Source organism: Parus major, chromosome Z (assembly GCF_001522545.3).
Source record: "Parus major isolate Abel chromosome Z, Parus_major1.1, whole genome shotgun sequence".
Taxonomy (NCBI): domain Eukaryota; kingdom Metazoa; phylum Chordata; class Aves; order Passeriformes; family Paridae; genus Parus; species Parus major.
The window spans coordinates 16,817,869-16,838,347 of NC_031799.1; the positions used below are offsets into that span (position 1 = coordinate 16,817,869).

Below are 20,479 nucleotides of genomic sequence, written 5' to 3' on the forward strand. Positions count from 1 at the left end.
GGAGACCTGCCCTGAAAGGAATATTGGGTAATCATTTTAAAAATGACAAATTGAAAGTTTTAGTTCAAAAAATATAATTCCTGAACAAATGCATGTATTATAGTGAGGTGATACACGATACTGCAACTAATTGCAGGAACTTGATGTTATGACAGGGTTGTTTTACTGAGTTCATGTTATAATTTCCAATAGTACATCACTATTACTCTGTGTTGTTGGCATTGAGGGCTTACTACTCCTTCATCCTAAAATGTAAATAACAGCTGGAGGATCAGTGCTCCAGATTTCAGATGTCGCCCATAAACAGAAGAAAAGAATAATCCCCTGCAAAATTCATACTCTTGTAGAAATCCACATGGTTGTCTAATCAAAAATGACATAGAATCACAGAATTGTTTAGGTTGTAAAAGACCCCTAAGATCATTGAGTCCAGTTGTTAACCCGGAGCTGCCAAGTCCACCACTAAACCATGTAATGAAGTACAACATCAAGGTTTTCTTTTAAACATCCTCAGGGATGGTGACCAGCCACTTCCCTGGGCAGTCTCGACAGCTCTTCCCATGAAGAAAAGCATGAAACATTAATCTCCCCTGGGGCAACTTGAAGTTCTTTGCTCTTGTCCAATTGCTTGTTACTTTGGAGAAAAGGCTGACCCCCACCTGACCACAGCCTCCTTTCAGGCAGTTGTGGAGAGTGATAAGGTCACCCCTGAGCCTCCTTTTCTCCAGACTAAGCACCCCCAGCTCCCCTGCCCTTCTCTGCACTCACTCCAGCCCCTCAGTGTCTTTCCTGCAGTCAGGGCCCAGAACTGGACACAGCACTCCAGGTGTGGCCTCACCAGTGCCCAGGACAGGGGGACAATCCCTGCCCTGCTCCTGCTGGCCACACTATTGCTGAGCCAGGCCAGGATGCCATTGGCCTTCTTGGCCACCTGGGCACAGCCTGGCTCATGTTCAGCTGCTGCCACCAGCACCCCCAGGTCCTTTTCCACTGGGCAGCTTTCTTCCCCCAGCCATTCTTCCCCCAGCCTGGGACTTTTGTGACCCAAGGGCACTTGGCCTTGTTGAACCTCACACTGTTTGCATTGGCCTCTTGATCCATCCTGTCCAGAAACCTCTGCAAGCCTTCCTGCCCTCCAGCAGATCAGCATTCACACTCGGTGAATCAACTTGGCTACCAATGTAATATTGCTATTTAGTTAAATAATACAATGTTATCCATAGTAACCAACAGGACCTCCCCACACCCCCAACCTGTTGTGTGGAACGCAGAATTTATCACACTTCTCCAGATTATAATGTTGCAGAAATGCATGTGAATTGATGCTTTGACAGAGTTTAGAAGATGGGCCAGGAGGCAACTAAATTTTCTACTGGTATGAGAGCGTACTGGAAGAAAATAATAAACAAGTGATATCTAGTGCAGAGACAAAAATTCGTGTTTTAAATTAGGATAATTTAAGTCATCACTTGAGGCAATTCATACTTGTTAGTTGGAACTGTCCCAATAGTTTAGTTTAGCCCAACATTTGCACTAGTAGACTTGTATTATGGAGTTATACATTTGAATGTTATATATGAATGTTAAACAAGGGAGACAGCTAATGTAGGTTTTATTTTCATATCATTTAGTTGGTACAGTAACACAAGAAAATTTTCAGACCAGTCTGTTGCCTACAGCAGTGTGTAAGTAAGAACTGAAATCCTGTAGCTTTCCAGTGGCCTCTGTGGTTTGAATTGATGATTTTGCTTCAGCTCACAGAAGCCAGCTGTAAGCACTGGCCTTTTTAATCTTCAAGACAAGTTAAAGAACAAATCAACTTGTGATTTAGATTTCACTGTGAGAGTTTTTAATTTGGTACAAATGGAGAGCATGACAACCTCATCATGCTCTTATCACCTTTGCTATAGTGAACCTATAAATAAAGCTGTGCATTCTCAAGTGCTGTTCACCCAGCATCTTTTTTGGGTGACAATGATGGGCCGAGATGTTTACCAAAGGGTGCTGCCCAAGAGAGGTTGGGCTAACCATAAGTACCATGTCTGGTGTCCCTTCATGGGCGGTACCACAAGGCAGCAGCATTTTAATTTGGATCAGCTAGGAAATGTGAAACAAAACCATCTATTTTGATAAGTGTTATGTGATGGGTTCAGTTAGAGTTCACAAAACCTGTTAGGAGAGTAGGTGGAGTGCACTTTTAATGGATTAGTTTGTTGAAACTATTTTCTGTAGTTTGGGAGGGCAGAGTGGTACTGTGACTCTAAAACCTCTGCCTATTCTCTTCCATCATCTAAGAAAGTTATGGAGAAGAGAGGACAAGGAGGATCAAGGAGACAAAGAACTTGTCTTGCTGTACCTTTCCTCATCCAGTGAGTGATCACACAAAGCAATTGCCAAGAGAAGGTTCCACTTAATTTTTCTGAGGATACAGTCTGTTTCCAGTCTGTTCCTACTGCTCTCAAGTTGTGATTCTGGGCTAAGATTCCCAGTGTCCTGAGTGAACTGTCCATAGCTATGGGTAATGTTGCTTTCCTGTCTGCTAGCGACAGCACTGTGACTACTACATACTACCCAGTGGAACCCTTGCAGCTGAGTTGGCCAAGGTGGCTTTTGGTCAAGAATAAGTGTAGGCCAGTGGCCAGGCTCTGCTGTCAGATTCTGACTCTCTGCACTGTACCCTGAGAAGAATAATTTATTGTCTTTGTTTCAGCCCTTAAATTTTTTCCTGCATTCCTCCACTTGATTGCTATAAATGCAGAACACTCAAAGCAAGTTAAGGAGGGAATACATAAGCCACGTTTTGGAATTGTAACACCTGAGCACTGAAGTTAGTTCCCACTAGCCACAGTTCTAGGAATCCATTATTGGAAATTTCATGTCTAATCTTTCTACCTTAGTTTATTCAAATGTGACATTGGCCTAATACTATTTAATAAAGTACTGGGAAGTTTGCAGTTGTGGAATGATAACATTTTTGTTAAGTGATAAATTTCATTAGAACATATAAATATATCCTGCAGTTGGCTACAAGATATCTATGGATTTTGGTAAACTGTTGCTATCCTCACATAAAATCTGTGAGGAAAATAAATCCTCTGTGTAAGCAGACTATCTGCCTGTCTGCCACCTTACCAGAAAACACCAGAAACATGCAAAAACTGGTGCTTGATTTTTTTTATTTGCATAAAGAACTCACCCTGATTCCTGCCAGTTTGAGTGTTCTTTTTACCTTTGTCTGACATGTACTGCTCTTACATTTACAAAAATAACATAGAAAACTAGTGTCAATAGATCTGACAGTAAAATGAAATCTTATTTGTGAAAAAGAATTTGGAAAAGTATTTCTTTCTGTTGTGTGTAACAATTGCTTCAGTTAAGAGGGCGATGTCTGAATTAAGAAGTACTACTCCAGTAAAGGATTAATATTGCTGACAGTCTGGACATATTGATTTTTGCATTTCTGAAACTAAGTACTATGAGATCTGCATTGGGAACAGTATAGGAGAGGCTTCAGCTGTGCTTTTAAAGTGCCTAGAAATGCAACATTTGTTTAACTGTACAGTAGGTATGCATGCAGTAGTGAAAACAATAAAATCCTGATGAAAATTTATCTGGCATAAAAACCCCAAACAGAACAGAAGGCAAAAGAAAGACAGTAAGGACACAAATTGCTCTTCTTTGCCTATGTCATTAAGAAGTCATTATGTGTAAATTACCTTGTGTATTAATTATAATTAACCCCCTTAGTGGGCATAATTTTATGTTTCATGATGAAACCTAAGCAGTGACAAATCAGAGGCAGTTTTCCCAAGACATGTCTTGGAATCTACCAAAAAAATAAGGTGACAAATTAATTTACAGTCAAAACAATATTTTCAAAATATTCAGCTGAGGGAGAAAAACTAGAGAGACAACAACAAACTTCAGTGGTTTCTGTCTGTAGTTTCTAGGACATAATGGAAAAATGTCTCAAATCAACAATGTGAGGAAAGTCTTCATAACATCGCAACATAGTGAACTGTGGAAAAAACACTAGACACACTAACAGCAGAGGTCATAGTATAAAAATATTTTAGAGTTTCAAGTGTTGGAATTTTCAAAAGCATCCAACTCCTTTCTGATAAACTCCCTACACAGGATGTCCCTTTGGATCAACGGCTGGAGAGTGAATGAACCTTTTAGAAGCTCCAAACCACTAGTTCTGAAAAACTTACATCTCTAGTGTGCAAGGATTGGACAGATGAGGTGGCAGCGCCTCTCATTGGTTTCACAGAATTAATTAACAATTTGGTTTATCTGTTCTTGCTAATAAATCTCTGCTTGCTTCTAAGAATCTACTGCAAGAATCACTTCAGAAATATTACAAGTTTGGTGAATTTTAGAAACCAAAAATGCAGTCTTTACAAATGCATTGTATAACCAGGGTTTCTGGTCAGACCTTATGTTTTTTTCCTTCCTCAGATTATATTTACTCTCAACTTCTTATGTTAAAGATACAACAACTGTTGTTATTTTCACATAAGATACAATTATTTAAGTGCAGCCAACAATTCATGCACTGTAGGAAGGTCTTCCTTCACAGCCTTCAGTGTGTATGCAAAGCTACTTTCAGCTCATCAAGCAAGCTGAAAGTACAGCTGAAGTTTATGGCACTGTGTGTGAGAAAAGCATCTGCTTCCTGATGTAATCATGATAGGAAAGGCTGTGACTGTGGATCTTTTGTAGTGGTGATGATGGCTACAGGGACACATTTGAGAGCTGGACCAAGCCTTTTCTTACTGCATTAGTGCGTTCAGACAGTTTCAGTCTGCTCCTGTGTGATACAAGGAATTCTGCCACATTCTTCTTCCAAAGGATGGAATTCCACACACTTAGCATAGAAACTTGCGCAAAGGTGCAGGAAGGCACACGTGTGTAGAATCAAATAATACTCTTAGACAAGTATGAACATACCCTGACTCTGCAGGTTCTTTTAGTGTTTGCAGAACTACAGAAAGTCACACCACTATGCCAAGCACCCTAAAGCATCACAGTGACATGGGAATGGAGACTTCATTACAGAAGGCTGTGCAATGTAAGTGAGCAGAGATGCTGAACCAGATGACCCACTGTGGCCCCTTCTACCTTGACCATTCAGTGATTCTGTGATTGTGTGACCTTACTAAGCTCAGTAACAGCTGCATCAGGCAGGCCCTTGTCAGTGTTGGTTATCTGTGAGGAAAAGTTGGACCTCAGGATCCTGACAGGCATGGAGTTAATTTTTTGTTTCTGTGTCAACTGCTTTACATCAAATATGCCTCTGTGCCCTTGGTCTCAGGTGGCTCTGAGGCTGGGCACTGGACAAGCTGGTCTAAACTGTCTCTGTTATAATGGTGAGTTTTTACACAAATAAGGCCAGCACAGAAAAAATCTCAGAATCTAAGGAATTTCCTATGATTCTCTGAATCCTCAGAAAACCCTGTGAAAAAAATGAGAAAAAAAATACACCTTTAAAATACATAGGTAAACAATGTGTACTTGTAATATTTCTCCTAAATCATTATGAAGGTGCCAATGCAGAGGAAGAGGTGTGATGAGCCATGATGATATTAAGATTATGTGAGCTCTTAAAGCTGTCCTATGATTGTTTGAAAAGTTTATATGCTTTTATATCCCAAAGTGATAGCTATGGTGCTTCTGATGTTTTGCAGTGGAAAAATATATGGATTGTGCAGACAATCCTTTGGTGATGGTAGTAGAATGCAGTCTATTGAGTGGTGAGGGGACAGAGATCTCCACCTTTCACAGTGGTAGAAGTGCTTTATTAGGACTGAATTTCAGAAGCAATAACTTCCTCTGTAGGTATTTAAACAAAAAAATTAGCCTGCTCCTCAGATATTCTGCTCAGCAATAGAAAAGCCTTTGAAAGACTGTCAATTATGAGTCTTTCACAGTAGGTGATCCTTTGTTTTACATGTGCATGTTTTTCCCTGTTTTCAGTAATGGACTAAAAAATGCACCTGCAGTTTACTGGAAGAGTGGACCAGTCCATTCAGTACCAACGTATGAGCAAATGGTCCACTGGAATAAAGACTGCTTTTAAAATAACTTGGAAATTATATTCATAGGAATGGTATAAGGGATGTGGACTTATGCTGGTGAGAAGACACACTGTGTTTTGTTCAGAAACTATATCCTTTGTTTATATATGTTTTCTCAGCTCCTTGTGCCAAGCTGAACTCCCCAGATACCTGAATACTTCACACTCTATGAATAAATTCTCAACTAGTGTCAGAGAAGAATGTGCCAGGATTATTCAATCACTAGGCAGAGGGGAAAAAAATCTCTGTCATGACCTACCAACCAGACATTTCTTGGCAATTGCTAATCAACAGTGTTAGCCTTTTATTGTCTCCTGCCATTATCTTCCAGGAAAGGTCTGAGCAAGAGGTCAGAGTAGCTTAAGTAGATATTTGTTCATTTGTTATCTTTCATGCAGTGTGCTGGAGTCAACAGTCTGCTCTCCATTGAAGGTGAAATACTTCACCTTAATTTGTTATGTTCCTTTACTGTAGAATTTGGCAACCAAACTCAAAAGATAAGAATACTTTCTGGTAGGAATGTTTCTGAGAATATTTTTTAATGCTTTCTATGAGCATTAATTTTTGAAAGATCTATATTTGGTAAATCACAAACTACTTCCTTATTGGCAGTCTACAGAAGAAACACATTAGAAAAATGACCCAGATCTTAACTCAGATTACCAACTCCTGCAGTTCAGGTAACAACTGTATTCTATGCTTACCTTTGAACAGGCAATTGGATTTGCATTCCTTTCCTGAAAAAGACTTTCCTGGGTTGCAGACCCCCAGAAAAAAACACATTAATTCCTAGAAGATTGTAAGGAAAAAGGGGGTAAATGATATGAAAAATTAACCTAGCACCTGCCTTCTGTCACACAAATAAATTCCCTAGATAGACAGTGGTAATGTGTGTAGTAACAAGTGACTGCACTTGAAGTTCTGCATTTTTTTAAGGACTTTAATTTGAAGACCAGTGCTTTCTTTGATCAGAAATTGTTCATTATTCAGCTTTGTCCACCCATGCTGCCTTAAAAAAGCACTGCTGGACAGGAAAACCAGAAATCTGATTGCTTCCTTTCTAGGAATGGAAGTACCCATTCCCAGAAATGGGACATTTCTCTCCCTTTCTCTTTTGCTGTAATACTGGAAACATTTGAAATTTGTTCAAGTCTCTATGGGAGACCAAGACAGACAGCTCGATCTTCCTCTCCAGCATAGAACAGTGGTTGGCAAACAAATGACGACTGCCACATGGTTGCCTTTAGGCAGCCCAGGACTCCTGGACCCTGGACATGCAAGGAAATGCAAGAAAAGAGAGAAATTCATCTCCTCTCTCAAATCCAGCAGTAGCAATGAGGCTCCCCTTCTATTCAAGGAAAAATGGAATTGCATCACATGACCAGCCTCTTTTGAGGCATCCCAGTAGATACTAAAGGTATGGTTTCCTTACCCATTGAAAAGGGCTAATGTGGCAAAGGAGTTACAAATGTTTGACCTCACTAGGATTTCCTTGTTATGCCATTTGGTCTTCACTCTCTTCCACATGCTGTACCCATTCCCAAGCTGTTTGTTGAACTAAAGATCTCTGCCAGAATGGTTACTTTAGGCTTACATCTTGTGAAGACAAACCACATTCTTGTGATGGCCAGAGCTGTAGGAATTAGATTTCCCTTCTCTTCTGTGCAGTCTGCCCCAAAACCATTTTCTTTGTACCAAGTGGTAATGGCAAAAAGTCTGCACTGAAGCTTTAATGTTTCTAGGAAATAACTTATGAACCATTTCTCTATTGTATGAGGGCACACAGACAGGTACAAAGTGGCATAAGTTGGGACAGAGATTTTGGGACTTGCAATAGGTAGAGTTTTATGCAGAGAAGCTCAGTGGCTCTGTAGAGCAGAGAGAGCTGCTTAGCCAGTGACCTTGTGGAGCAAATACCAGTCTGCTATACTGCAGGAGAGATTCTGGACTTTTCAGTGAGGCTGGCCTGAACAGGACTGGTCAGGTGCAAAGACAGAGTATGCCAGAATTGATTTTTCCTTTACATGTGCATATATCTGTCATGCAGTGTTTTTTCTGCCTCAGGGAGTAGTTGTCTGTGATGTCCAAGCACATGAGCTTTTTAGTCTTACGTTTTTCATCAAGAACCTAGATGTTTACATCACTTGATGAATTTGAGCTTTATAATCAGACATTTGGGTGAAATGTTTAAAAATAAAACATTGTTTTATTTGTGTGCAAAAGTTCCACTTCCCTGTGTTGCATCAGAACAGCTGTTGTTGTGCTCTGCTTTTTTCTTTCTGGGACTGTCTATGACAGCCACCAGCCATCCTATTTGCAGTCATTAGCACAAGGAAATTGGAAACTGCAGCTTCTGGAACATGATTATCTTCTTCTTCCTCTCAGGTTTGTCTTTTACTGTGACACAGGAAAGGAAATGTTTGTACAGCTAAAAGACACAGAGATAAACAGAAGTGCCAGGTCCTTTTTGAATGAGCTGCTGATATTGAGCTAATTTTGGACCAGCTTACTAGAAGTGGTGATACACAAGGGTGACAAAAGGGGACAACCTCCCCCAGCTCATAGCCCCTCTATAATCAGAAGTGTAGAAGCCTCTAAAGCAGTTGCAGCAAGATTTAGATAAGAACCCTGAAAGAAAGCAGAGGCTGGCATCTTTGTTAGCCTCTAGGAAAGGACAGTCTTGTGCAATGTTTAGTCAAAGGCTTATACCACTCGTAAAGGTTCTTGACTGAACAGCAGTCTAATTAAATTTCCTCCAGTTCAGTGATCAAAGTGAAACAAAGCCTAAAAACTCAGGACTGTGCAATCACTGTTTTATGAAGATAACAGTAGACAATTGCATTTTTGTCAGTGAGGAGTATGAAGAATTAAATAAGACATAAACCTGCCTGTGAAATGAACAGTTTTGAACAGTGCATGCTAAATGTCTGTCTGTTCCACAGGAATGAGTGTTTTGTTGTACCTTTTTAACTTGTAGAATTCACAAAACCCAAAAATTTACAAATTAGAAAATGTGTGAAAAACAAGACCAGAGTTGCTAAAACTGCCTTTTATTTTGAGTTTATTTTCTTAATCTTAACACATTTTTTTATGGCACACAGCATCAGAATCAGCACCTCTGCATTTACAATGACTGAGAAGCCCTGCCAATTTGTTTCCCTAGTTCCAAATTTTAAATCATGAAGAAAACCTTACTCTTTGTTCTTTTTTTCTATGAAAGGCATTACAGCACATTGCTGCAACAAAATCATGTTATGAGGGGTCCATTCACAAAAAAAATTTACTGCACATTAAATGCTGATTAAGTAATTTCATCATAACTAAAAACTATAATGCAAATGCATATATATATATAGTGCAGCTTTTGTGAAGTACTAACTTATCTTGGTTTTTATTATGCTCCAGTTCACAAGAGTATCATTAGTGCAAATTAATGAGATTTAACTGTGTATTTCAACAACCACTTAGATATATTTAAGCTCATTTAGGCCAGTGTAATGAGTTAATATCCAGCATCTGATTTGGTGAGCGCTTTCTCAAGCTCCTCTTCAGGATTAGGTTTCTTCTGGTTTCGGATAGCAGGTAGGACACAGCATGATTTTGGATGCTCTCCTGAGAGACCAGGCAAGAGAGAACAGAGGGTATGACTCTGAGAATGTCCTGTTTTCACTGATCTGGAGATTGGAGCTGGTGGGAGGATAACTGCACTGGTTCGTAGGGACTTAAACTTTTTAGCATCCTGAGATGGTAGCTGAACTAGAGGAAATAGGAAATAGAAAATAGGGAAAAAAAAAAAGAGAAAGTGCACAGAAAGTGAAAAGCATGGAATTTTTACAAATGATTTTGCATCTTCCTTTGAGCTGTTGTCTCTTACTGTGTGTACTCAAGCCTGTACTTGAAAAATGTGATCATAATATTAATATATTTTCTTGCGCATGGTAGAATGCTATGAGTTCACTCAAAAAATTTTGGTGTGCAAACCAAATTTTGAGAGCCTCACTAGTATTTCTCTTTGGAACAGTCATTGTTAATATATTCAAAGTTCATGTCTGTATGAAAAATATCCATAAAGCTTTATGTATTTTATGTACATCATTAAAAGCTTTAAATTATGGATTTAAGTAGGCCAAAAGCTTAACTTCAACCCATGACAGAGCAGCCATCACAAACTCATGCTCGTTCAAAGAATCCAAACACCATTACTTCCCACACAGTCCCACATACTGTGCTCAGTTTATTGGATATACGATTTCAGGATTGGTACATGCATAGCTCTGAAACAATGCATATAATGACTAGTGTTAGTACATGTGCTGAAACACATGAGCCCAGACCCAGAGCTGGGATCTGTGGGAGGCAGAGCCCTTAAGGACCCAGGAGCTACATAAAGCAAAAACACCATTAATGACTGACATGGGGAGAGCAGAATTGGCCACTGAAGACCTAGTGGTACAAAGGAGCTACTGGTTCAGGAAGCCTTTTCCACTCAGTAGACTCTGGAGTAGTTTTTATTACAAACTGCAGAGGCAAAAATAAGGCCGTCAGAAAGGCATTGCCCGAGAAGTATGGAGTCCAGCAGAAGAACAGGTCTTAGACTCCCCTCCTTTGCAAGCAGTGGACTGCAGCACCTTTCTGCAGAGATGTGGGTGCTTTGTGGAATGCTTTGCTGTTAACTTGGGAAAGAAGAAACTTCAAATCATGACGAATAATGTCAAAAACAACCACAGATCTCCATAAACACTGTTAAATGACCCGTAGAAACAGATTTTAAATTTGTTTTTTAAATTTGTTGTTGGCTTTTTTCCCAGCAAGTAATAATGTCACTTTTTTGTGTATCAGACACATGTTGTCTCCTCTTATGTCTCCAGAAACATCAGACCTTCTTAACTAAATGGAGAAGTGACAGCAGCAGAGAGTTCTCTAGAAGTCCCATATTTGTTTGAAAAATTATTTTGACATTTTTTAAGGAGTGTGTGACAGCCTGTTTTCCAGGGGGCGTTGGAAGCATTCCATGTGGAGATAGAAAGAGTGTGTGGGGGATGAAGTAGCAGCATGCAGAACAGGGGATGCAGTCTGTGCTGTGGAGACTCAAGAAGCCACGTGAGGGGTCTTTGGCCCTGGGAATATCTGAAGGATGAGAATTTATGGTTTAAAGTCACTCAAATACTCTTCTTAGGCTACTGTTTAATTCCTATTTTCCTCTTTCTAATGTGTATTTTAAAATGTTTTTACTGAGAGATTTAATAATTTCTTCCTTCTTTTTTTTTTTACCCTTCCGTTTTGGGGGGAGATAGTTCTTCTTTCTGTTAATCTCTGAGTAGTTTCAGTTCTCATTCTCGTTTTTGCTTATTTTATTGTTACAGCTTCTTGGGTTTTTTTTTTTTTCTTTCTTTTTCCTTAGCATATTTTTAACACACATCTAGTTATATACTAGAGAATAAAAATAATAGAGAAACGCAGGTATTTATACTCAGTCTGTTGCTGGAGCATTTTGCCTGGATAAAGGCCATGTCCAAAAGAGTAATATTTTTAGGGCTGAATGGAGGACAAGTGAAATCTCATGTTGAAATGAGACTGTGTTATTTAGAAAGCTTCAGAGGCAGATATGTAATTTGTGTTAACAAGAAATACAGTCTATTTTGAAATTAATTTTCGTTTTCTGTTACTGGCTTGAATTAACATTCAAGCAGTAATGGTACCTGGATAAATGTGCTGTGTTAGTTCATTAAACCATGATTCTTAATTGTGACAATTGTATCTTATTTGTAAAACAGTTTTCGGCATGAGACTAGAACTAAATTCTTGACCATTTGTATGAATGCAAGAATGATAATTACTTTGAATGAATTTTTCATGGATTTTGCTTACAACTATGATTTAACTAGAAGACACAGAAAACATGAGTAGAAAAGCTTAAAAAATAGAACACTTGGACATGGGATTTTAAAAACAATTAAATTATTTTCTTCCTTCTGGGCTGACAGAGAATACCACCTCAGTAATTCAAACACCTTTTCTTCTTCCTGTCTGATGTAGAAAGCAGTAGCAGTGCAGGGATCTGTGTATCCCCACCCAATCTGGTGGTCCCTATAAGGCTGCCTCTGCCTCCTTTCTAGTAATACTGTCATCACTGCTGAATTGCTTCTGACATTCAGATTGTAGGCAGCAGGAAATCTTAAATTTTGGTCTGAATGCTTTAGGACCTGGCTGATCTACAGGATGACAATTAGTAACCTGTAAATCTTCATCCAGTATACAATGGAGATTTGTGCTTTGTGGAGCACAAGAATGAGAGGTTAGGACACTGCTGGGAGTAGGGCTAGTGTCTGTGTATGAAGAACACCCCAGTTGTTGGCTTGATCCAGCCTGGAACAATCACAGTCTTGACACTCTGCTGAAACTCTGGGAGTGGGGTGATGCTCTTCTGCTCTTTGGGACCACTGCTTTCCCAAGCTGAATATAAGCCAGCAATGTGCCCAAGCAGAATTACACCCAACAGCATCCAGGGCTGCAGATTGTGACAGGTGATTCTTCCCCTCTGCTTAGCTTGGGTGAAACACATCTGGGGTTCTGAGTCCAGTTCTGAGGCTCCTAGTACAAGAGTGGGGGGGCATACCATGTACAGTCCATGCCTATGTTCAGTGGAGGGTAATGGAGATGACTAAAGGAAAGGGCTGGGACTGTTCTGCCTCAAAAAGAGAAGGCAGTTCAAAGGATATTGTCAATATGCATAAATGTTTGATTGTGGGGAGTAATGGAGAAAGAGACAGACTCTTCTCAGTGGAGTCCTATGGAGGGAAAAGAATCAATGGCCACAAATAAGTAATAAGAAACTTTTTTCCTCTGAGGGTAGTCAAACACTTCCCACTCACTTCCACTGGGAAGAGATGGCCCACAAAAACTGTGTAGTCTCAATCTGCATTCATAGAGATATTTAAAACAAATCTGGGTCTGATCTTAGGCCATGTGCTGTAGGTGTCTTCTCTGTGGACAGACAGAGGGATGGACAGACAGTCTCCAAACAAACACGAAACCTCTCTCAAGCCCTCAAATGCCAGCGATGGAGGCACACAATATGAGACTGTAACTGACACTTGTCTGTACTTACTTTTGTGGGCACTGTGGTTTGGTATTGGAGCTAGACTGTTCTGTACAGGAGTATTTTTCATTTTCTGCTGGTCTATGGACATCTGTTGAAAACTTCTACCTGTGAAAAAAAAAGAAAATTATTATGGAAATAATTTTAACTAGTGTGGTGCACTGTGCATTTCTGGCCTCCAGAAAAGGAAAGAAAACTTACTTAGTATTTCTCAGAAATATGTAATAGCAAGAAACCACTGACCAAAAAAAAAAAAAAAAAAGAAGCAGTTGCTTAGTTCACTTTACCCTCATAAAAAGGACTGATTGATTTAGTATAACCTTCACATATACCCTTATCACTTCCTCTCATATAACATAGCAATAGGTCATAAAATGGGCACAGTTTATTAGCTAGGTCTCTGTAAGAATATTTGGACTCTAAATCTGTAAAATTATTCAAATAGATGATTTGATTTCAGAATTGAAGCTTAAATTTGCAAAATATCCTGGTAGGGTCTCAGCCTTTTTAAGTATTAAAACACAGAGTTCAGCTGCTGGGTGGAAAAGGACATTGAAGACTAGTTTTGAGAGGGTTTTGTTGCAGAAAAAAGCATATCACAACCAATAGAAGGCAATACTGATCCTTATTAAACTATGTTTATGGTAGTATCATTTTCACCAAGAAGAATATATACTGGAAAATGAAAGGTTAATTGGTTAATTCTGGCATTAAAAAATACAGTATGTTAGATGATGTAATGCATATCATCACATAAAGGACACGTCTAATACTGAAAAAAGTAGAAACTCAAGCACCAAGTCAACATTTTCACCAGATCTTTTTCCTGAGCTGATCTTATTTGTGATGCTCGAGTCCCTCAAATTGTTTTTCTTGTTATCACCAAATCTGTGGTGAGCTGTGTAATGAGTTGTCTTGGCAAGCAGCTGCTCATCCAGTATTGCTTTGCAACATAGCTCAGTGAAGAGCAGGCATATGCTCTGTCAGCACACAGAGACAAGGGGAGACACGGGGTGCATGTAGCAGGACATCCTAAGCAGGATGAAAAGATGGAATTATATTAATTGTGCCCGTGGCTTTGCAGCTGATACTTAAAATTACCTATGAGTTGCTGGGTTGTAAAACATAAAGCTATAGAAAAAAAGTTGTTGAGCACTTTTCTAAAGTCATGAATGCTGTAACTATGTTCTGTGTTGCTGACTAAACAGATTCTGTGTGAAAGGAGTTGCAGTGGTGTTTGTCAGGCAAACCACCATGTTACAGTGCAGCCTTCAGCTCAGCATGGAGCAAGGTTCTGGTCCAAAAGCCACAACAGTTGATAGACATTGGGTCAGTCTGCTGGACCCTGTGGTTAGGCTGATGTCTTTGAGCTAAAGCATGAAGAATCTTGTACGGGTAAGCTCTGCTTAATAGAAACAGACTTCAGTTTGCTTTTCCTGTGTTTTACTTTTTAACATTGCTAGTGTCTAGTTGGTAAATTTCTTCTATAGACCTTGCATCCACAAAAAACTAAATATATCAATTTTAATATAGCAGAGAATTGTTTGTTGCTCTCATTAGAGCAATTCAAGTTATTTTGGTTTCTATGATGCTTACGCTGAGAACTAATGGCTTATTGTGTATGTACCATCATGGCTTTGATAATGGGAGGTTGTTGTTGCTATCAAGAGACACGTTCATTTCATAAATGGGGCTATCTGTCAGCAAAACAACAGTAGAAAACATGATCATGTTTGCAAATGTGCCATGAATGCTTGGAAAAGAATCCTTGTTAAAAGTTTTGGCATCAAGGGGAAATATTCTACTTTTCCTTTCTATCTGTTTAATATAACATCTGGAAAAATAGTTTTTCTCTCTTTGAGACATCTCTTCTGTCCCCGAGAGCACATTTATGATTGTAGTTAGTTTTGAATAAATGTAAAGGAGGCAATTTCATTCTTATAAAATGCAAGACTGCATTTGGGTTTTTCTACAGGTTGTTTTTAAAAAAAAAATTCTTTACATTTAGGAAGGTGAACCACATAGTGGTATGTTTTGTGTAAAAGTTGTTAATATTATGATGAATGTCTCTGAGTAAATTGGTTCTTAAATTTGAGAACGTGACAGCCACACTGATCATCTTTGCTCTGCTTTCCTAGTAAAAAAATGTTTCCTGTTGAACTACACCATACTGCTTATATCATCATAAACTTAATAACAGCCCATTTTTCACATTACCTATCCAGCTAATAGGTCAAAAGGTACTGAGCTGCTATAATAAAACCTGTAATAAAGTATCATCTTACATCTGGAAATTTAGTAACCCAAAAGAGGAGTGGGTGATAGGCATCTCAGAGCTGCCTTATACTGGAGACAGGCTTGCTGTTACCCATATCCCTTGGAATTTTTCTACTACCACTAGTTTTCCTTGCAAATGTATACGGCAGTACATTTTGCAAAAAGAGATGATTACAAAGGTCATAAGTACAAAATGTTTCAGATTTTTTATGTCAGTACTGTGGCCGGCGAGAACTCTTGAAATTTTTACAATTTTTAGTATAGACTGTCTTTGCTCTTCTCAGTGAAGTGCAATAGCTCTGACAGAAACCAGTGGCACAGTAGTAAGGTAATTCTCATTGCTACATACAGCAACCTCTCCCCTTTTTGTAAGTGCTAATGCTCAGCTAGTAAATTGACTCATCTTTCATTCCCGGGAGCACAGAAAATAGAACAAAAACCTCCAAAGTCTTTGGCACATATATGGGCCAGCTGCCTTTGTGGCAAGTGAGCATAAAAATTAGCTTTCACTTTGACAATAGACATGGTCATGCAAGACAATCAACACTACATATCAACAGAGAAAAGAATTTTCAAATTGAGTTTCTTTAGGTTATTGATACACACAATCCTGGGCTAGATATTCAGTGATTAGGAAATTATATGTAGTCCCCCCCAGTCATGAATTGAGAAATGAAGTATTAACACTTCAGTGTCTTCAAAAAACAGATGTTTTTTCCCCCTCAGCTAAGTTTCCTGCAGAAAGAAAGAAAAATCAATTAAAAACAAACAAACCCAAAACCAAAGCAAACAAAAAACCCCAACAAAAACCAACAAAAGATACTTTTTCTCAGACAGAGAGCTGCCTGCACAGCATTGCTGGCTGGGCTGGAACCAGACTTTGCTTCTGATCCCTGTAAGTGCTGCAGGAACAGCACACTGGAGACCTGGAAGCCCTGGAGCTCATACAGTAAATGCAGTTCTAATTCACAGAAAGTCAGGTGGCTTTAATTACAGGGGCAGACAGATTTAAACCACACACAAAGGCATGAAGAGGGACAAGCAGATCTTTTTATCACGAAGAAATGTGAGACAATATCTCTGTTGTGCAATGCATTCCTGTCAGACACTCTTTTCCTCCATAGAGGATTTTAATTCACATGTTTCAGAGGAAGGTCCTTTTTGCCAGCTACAGGAATAATTTTATTGTTGGAAAATGTTGTTAAAGGGAGTTGGTACAAAGAAAACTGAGCTTAAAGAAGACCCAGGCTTTTTATTTTCTGAGAGCTAATAAATCGTCAGAAAAAAGATTACTACTTTCTCTTTGGGCATGCAAAAATGGCTCCATTTATAAGAACTAGATTTTTGTCATAGGATATTCACAGAAATATTTTTTTCTAGGAAAACCACCTATCCTTCTGCCCAGAGCAGACAAGGATTTAACCAATATAACCATTTTCTTAGGACTGTAGTATACTTCAATATCAAGAAAATTCTAGAATCCCATTTTAAATAACATGGTAGTTACTTCCACATCAAATGTATTAATAATCTAGCAAAATCCAATAGGAAACTTTACCCAGAAATAGTTGTCCTCCAGTTTTGGTTTATCCAGTTTGAGATCATTCCTGCTATTGCTGTCAAGTTCAATGCTCCCAAATATCTTAGCCTCACTGTACCCTATTATAGTGAGGTTATAAAGTAGCCCTGCAGGTATTCTTGTGTTCCACATGTGAGCTGAACCTTGCAGAATTTAGTGTAGAAGGAGTCGTGCAGAAGCAATCATTGCTGGGCATGTGGAGTCTGGGGCTCGTATGGTTGAGTGAGTAGCTGAAGAGTGCATTGTAAAAGAGTGGTGACACCTACGGAGCAGTTCTATTAAGCATTCAGGAATGTGGCCTCATATTCAGGAAGTGGCACTTTTTAAATAGTTCCTTTTTACATGAAAAAGCTATTTTCAGGTTTTATTTGCACAATGTATGTATAATGACCTGTCATTCTGAAATTGCTGTCTCTGCTCTAGGTGCCAGACATGTGTGCAAAGATTTGCTTTTTTACAGTTCACTTCTCTTACATTTCTGTACAGTTTGCATTATCATGTGGCTAACTGGGGGCTCGTCTTAGGGTTTCTGTTCACTCCTCTTTACACTGAAGGGTAATGTCACTCATGTCTCTTGAGGTAAATGTAGATTAACTTCTTGTAAAATTTTTACTCCTTTTAAGTGTATTCTGGAAAGTTTGAGGTTTGCTTTTGCTTGCTTCATTTTCGGTTAGATATTGCAGTGATTAAAAGGCATGCTAGATGTATTTAATTTTTGCACGGGACTAACCCCAAAGGAGATTAATTTGGAGACATTGATACGTTAAAGTAAACTCCAGAATACAGGCCAGCCAGGCAGATTCATTTAAAAATGGACGTGAATCAACCAAAATACTAGATCCCAAATCCAGCCAAACTCTGGTATCAATTTCACCTTAGAATTCTAATGCTCTGCTTCATTACTGTTGCATTACAATTTCCAGATGTTGGGGGCTAGGTTTCTTTTTTTTTGGTTCCTTCTTACGTATGGAATTTTTCCCATAAGTTGCTAAGAAACACTGACTACTGGGCACTTATGGGTACTTAAGAAAACAAAGGAGTGGCCGAGCTCAGGGGGAAGGAGGGCATCTGGTTGCATTTCTCTCCTCTGGGGAGTTTCTCTCCGAGGGACGGCGATGCCGCGGTAATTGGGCAGGTAAAGGAGGGCTGGGGCAGCTCCTGGCTCTCTCTCGGGGGCTTCAGAGGAGGATGGTGCGAGCTGCTGTGCTCGGGGAAAGGAAATCGCTGCCACGGGTGTAACCCAGCCCGGAGCTGCTTCTACTGTGAAGTGAGCCTCTGCTCGTGAGAGCAGCCACTGACCCAGGACCTTATAAACACCTGCCTCACTAAAAGAGGGACCTATCCGCATCTCCTCGGTGCCCGGGATCCTGAGCTGGCCTCTCCCTGCCCTGCTGGGAGCCGGGCCGCCGCTCCTCCGGCGCTGCTCTGGGTTTCTGTGCGCTGCAGCCCCGCCCTGCCGGGACGTCCCGCGGATCCAGCCACCTCTTCTGACACATCTCATCCACCAGCAGGGGATTTCTGCTCATTCCTGCCGTTCCAGCTTGGTGCTTCCGAGAGTCCTGCTGGGGCACCGGTATCTGCCGGACTGCCCCAGGGGCGTTTGTGAAGCAAAGCCTCTCCTCCATCCTTTCCCGTCTCGGCTGAGAAGGCTGTCACGGGGTCCCTGGTTCTGTTTGTCCTTAATGCCATAGTTGTTGTTGTTGTTTGGTTGCCTTGTTATACATACGAGTAAAGAACTGTTATTCCCATCCCAAATCTTTGCCTGAGAGCCCCTTAATTGCAAAATTATAATAATTCAGAGGGAGGGGGTGTACATTCTCCATTCCAAGAGAGGCTCCTGCCTTCCCTAGCAGACACCTGTCTTTCAAATCAAGACACCAGACCTCAGCATAAAATTATTTGTTCCATCTCTGTAAATTTAGCAACCTGCATTCAGCTTTGGAGAAACCGTAAAAACCATCATACCTAAGAGCTGGCACTCAGGGTTGCATTCAGGGTGGGAAGGGGTGCCACTGCAGCCTGGAGTCAGAATAAACCCATAAGGGTAAAGTGGAATGGCATAAAGCTGTCCAGCATAGCTCTGGACCTGGTTGGTTCCAGAAGCAGCTCTCAGCACAGTCAAAGATTTGAGGGCAAGACTGTTCCCTTACACATCTGCATCCAGGATGACCTCATCATGTGGACACAAGGCAGCAGGTCGAGTAGTGGGTGTTAATGTACAATTCACAAAGCACATAAATGACCTGGAGGCACTAATTGCTCAGGTGCCTTTTATGCTTTCTTGATATCTGCATTTTTGCTTGCTCATCAGACCTACTTAAATCTCCTATTTCCCACATCTAAGCACCTTGCTTCAGCTTTCAACTGATGTCCCACCCACATGCTATCTGTGATGGCCAGATAAAGGAAAAACTGAAAAAAAAAATTAAAAATAGAAATGTTATTGGTCCTTACTTTTTTCTGACTCAACTTGCCACATCAGTAGATATTATAGGATTTAGGATATAGAGAAGGAAAAAAATACCTGATGGAGAACTGGGAAGTGAGGGAAGGCAGGGAGGGCACAGGGATCTATCAGAGTTTAAGCCATTCATCAATTTGTCTGAAGAAGTTCTAGTACAGACGTTGTAAGAGAGTCTTTGGTTAGAGTCTGTGTTCCAGGGATCATCCAGCAAAACGTGGCAGCTATCTGTGTTGTCCAGCAAGTTGTGCTCACTCCTACTCTTTTGAGATTTGCATGGAAAATGGTGGGTACTAGAGCTGGAACAGAAGCTTGATATTTTGCTCTGGGAAGCAGTTAGGAAGGAATTGCCTGCAGTGATTGGGGGGAAGGTCTGGGTGGGTATGGGTGGGAGTCCCTGACATACTGATGGCTTCTTTTCTGGTATGAGGTACTTAGTGTCTGTGCTCTTTCTTTTAAATTCAGGCGTGCTCTTACACTCATCTGGAATGTCTTTGCAATTTTTGTTCATAATGCAATCAAAACGGGTGATGATATCATCTACTTCTGAGGTCTCTTCTCCAGGAAATTGACCCCTGTTTCTCTCCTTCTTACTGGTTTTCTGATCATCTTTCTTCCTCTTGCAAGAGAAGATATGGTTCAGCATACCGAATCGTCCTTCTTTCTTTATAAGTTTGTTGTTCTGGGAGGGAAACTTATGAACTGACTCAGATCTACTGGAAATACAAAACAAAATGTGATGTCAATATTACCAAACAATGAGAAAACATCAACTGTATTACATCATGAAAGAAGCAGCATTCTATCCAGATAAATTTGCATGGGTGGTTCAAGAAAATTAGGATCCAAATTTGTAATTAACAAAGACTGAAAGTGCTGCTGTGTTACTTCACTCTTTCTTATAATGAATTGCCTTACAATCATCTTAATGTAACTCAGCACAGCTATCTGGGAAAAAACAAACAAAATTTTCTAGCTTTGGC

At 40.0% G+C, this 20,479-nt stretch overlaps 1 protein-coding gene across 5 annotated transcripts in view; it reads right to left on the bottom strand.

Annotated features, from left to right (window-relative positions):
* Positions 1-9,129: 9,129 nt before the first annotated feature.
* Positions 9,130-20,479, bottom strand: part of ANKRD55 (ankyrin repeat domain 55) — a 47,055-nt gene continuing 35,705 nt past the window's right edge. Inside the window, exons 9-11 of one of the 5 annotated variants that reach the window (XM_015653140.3) lie at positions 19,560-20,209; positions 13,189-13,287; positions 9,130-9,836 (exon numbers count right to left, since the gene is read on the bottom strand). In XM_015653140.3, coding sequence (XP_015508626.1) covers positions 9,583-9,836; positions 13,189-13,287; positions 19,560-20,209 — 1,003 coding nt within the window. In that variant the 3' untranslated portion in view covers positions 9,130-9,582. The other 4 variants (XM_015653142.3, XM_015653139.3, XM_015653143.3 and 1 more) reach the window with 4 other exon arrangements.